Here is a 2,137-nt window from a genome sequence, read left to right on the forward strand (position 1 = left end):
ATTCTTGAGCTTTGGGGTTAAGTATTGCCCTCTTCCAGAAGTCTTCATTTAAAATCCAGGCCCACCATAGATAGGGGGCATATTAAGTCACTAAGAGCATTCGTGACTGCCCCTTTTTGTGTGTGGGAAGAGACCTAGAACAGCATGAGGCCCCTGGGTGGCCAGAAAGGTCAGCGAGGAGGAGCAGATGAAACAGAATTGAAAGCAGAGAGGACAGGTCATTGACTTCGCTGTTCTTCTGAAGACCAGTCTTGCCCGGGGCCACTGTTTAGGTGGGATTAGCGTTTGGGGATCTATCTGGCTCCTTCAGACCTCAGTCTTCCCTTCTGTTTGACTCAAATTCTAGCCTCTTTCAAGTCTAAATGGCCATTTGAAGACCTTGGAGTACCAAGCGCTGTTCCCAGATGTTGTTGCCCAGAGTTCTGCTTCCCAGCCAGCCACATGCATCTCTACCACCATCCCCAGACCCAATGCCAGTATCACCTTTTTTGGGTCCTGATGCCTCCTGTAACACCATCTTGCTGTCCTCCCTCCTAGCCCATGGGCATCTTCTCCATCTTGGAGGAACAGTGCGTCATCCCCAAAGTCATGGACGCCACGTTCAAGACAACCCTGTATGACAACCACTTGGGCAAGTCCAGCAGGTTCCTGAAGCCCAAGGGCAGCAGCAAGGGCAAGGGGCCCGAGGCCCACTTTGAGCTTGTCCACTGCACAGGCACAGTAAGTATCAGCTTAAGCACCCCTCTGTGGCCACCTGCTGGCTGCCGTCCACTCTGCTATTGTAGGTCTACTCTGACACGCCCTGTCATCGGCTCCCTGCCATCAACCAGCACAGCCATGATATGACAGCATAGCCATGAAAATGAACTCTGGTTCATCACTTCTCCATCTGAGAATTCCAAAACATTAGCCAAGGATGCCCGTTAGGGAGCAGCCAGCAGTTCGTGCCATCAGAACTGCCAGGGCCACACCATTGACTATGGCCTTTGATTTGATGGGTGAATCTTGGCCAGAAATGACAACACTTGTAAAAAAAGAAAGAAAGAAAAGAAAGAAAAGAAAAGAAAAGAAAGAGAAGAAAGAAAGAAAGAAAGAAAGAAAGAAAGAAAGAAAGAAAGAAAGAAAGAAAGAAAGAAAGAAAGAAAGAAAGAAAGAAAGAAAGAAAGAAGGAGAAAAAAAAAAAACTTCCATGAGCCCATTCATTATTCCCAACTGAATAAGTTCTGACAGCTCCTGGCCACCAAATCAACAAGGTCAAATCTATGGAGTGGTTTTCTCCACTCGTGACAAACTTAGTCCTTAGGAAAGAGGGAAATTAAAAGCAGCCAGGACTCAGGCTCTATTTATATAATTAATAGGGAAGGTAACGTTCGTGCAGCCAGCTTATAAGGATGTGTTTGGCTTCCTTGGGATTTCAATGTTACTGTAAGAGCCGGTGCTCCTGTTACCAACAGAGCTTGTTGAGCCTCTGTGGGTTTAACTGCAGGGAAACAGCAGCCTTATGACAGGGCTGTCAGGAAAGCCACTGCACTGGGAATCAGGACCAAGATATTATATCGCCAACCATAACAGTGCCAATTACAAACTGGATTGGGCCAATACTTTGCTCTGTGACCCCTTCCCACACAGAACTGAGAAGAGCTGCATATTTATAGCAATGAAATATTCAAAGTCAAGTGGGACCTGTGCACTTCCAAGGAGATCCTAAAATAAGGCACAGAGATTATGAATGTCTATCTGCTGTTCAGGAGATGGACAGCCCAAAAGACAGCCCAAAGGTTTTGGTTTCCCATCTACTTTCCTCAGTTCTCTGTGCTCAGTGGAAAGATCTGAAAGTCTCCATCCTCCTTACCCGTCCAGCTGGGGCCACGTTGAAAACTGGGATACAGAAATTAGTGGATGTCCAATCACCTGGATATATGGAGCCCCAGCCCTGGATGGATGCTCACCCCCCACCAGGCAATGAACATATATTATTTTAAGAGGGGATGTGTGCTCCTCAGCAAGGGGAGACCAGAAGCCCTTACAGAGACTTCTTCTTGTAGCTGAGGATTCTACCAGCCATGGCCAGTCACTGACAGCAAGCCCACCTGGGAAGAAGGAGATCTGAGGGTCAGGAGGACTGTGTGGCCTGCAG

The 2,137-nt window shown here is 47.6% G+C and overlaps 1 protein-coding gene across 1 annotated transcript in view; it reads left to right on the forward strand.

The window, feature by feature from the left end:
• The window catches only part of LOC103583796 (myosin-6-like), a 6,337-nt gene extending 5,483 nt beyond the window's left edge, over positions 1–854 (forward strand). Inside the window, 2 exon segments of the mRNA XM_008565022.1 lie at positions 538–720; positions 786–854. Coding sequence (XP_008563244.1) covers positions 538–720; positions 786–854 — 252 coding nt within the window.
• Positions 855–2,137: the final 1,283 nt, after the last annotated feature.

This window comes from Galeopterus variegatus, unplaced genomic scaffold (genome assembly GCF_000696425.1).
Source record: "Galeopterus variegatus unplaced genomic scaffold, G_variegatus-3.0.2 Scaffold28422, whole genome shotgun sequence".
Classification (NCBI taxonomy): Eukaryota; Metazoa; Chordata; class Mammalia; order Dermoptera; family Cynocephalidae; genus Galeopterus; species Galeopterus variegatus.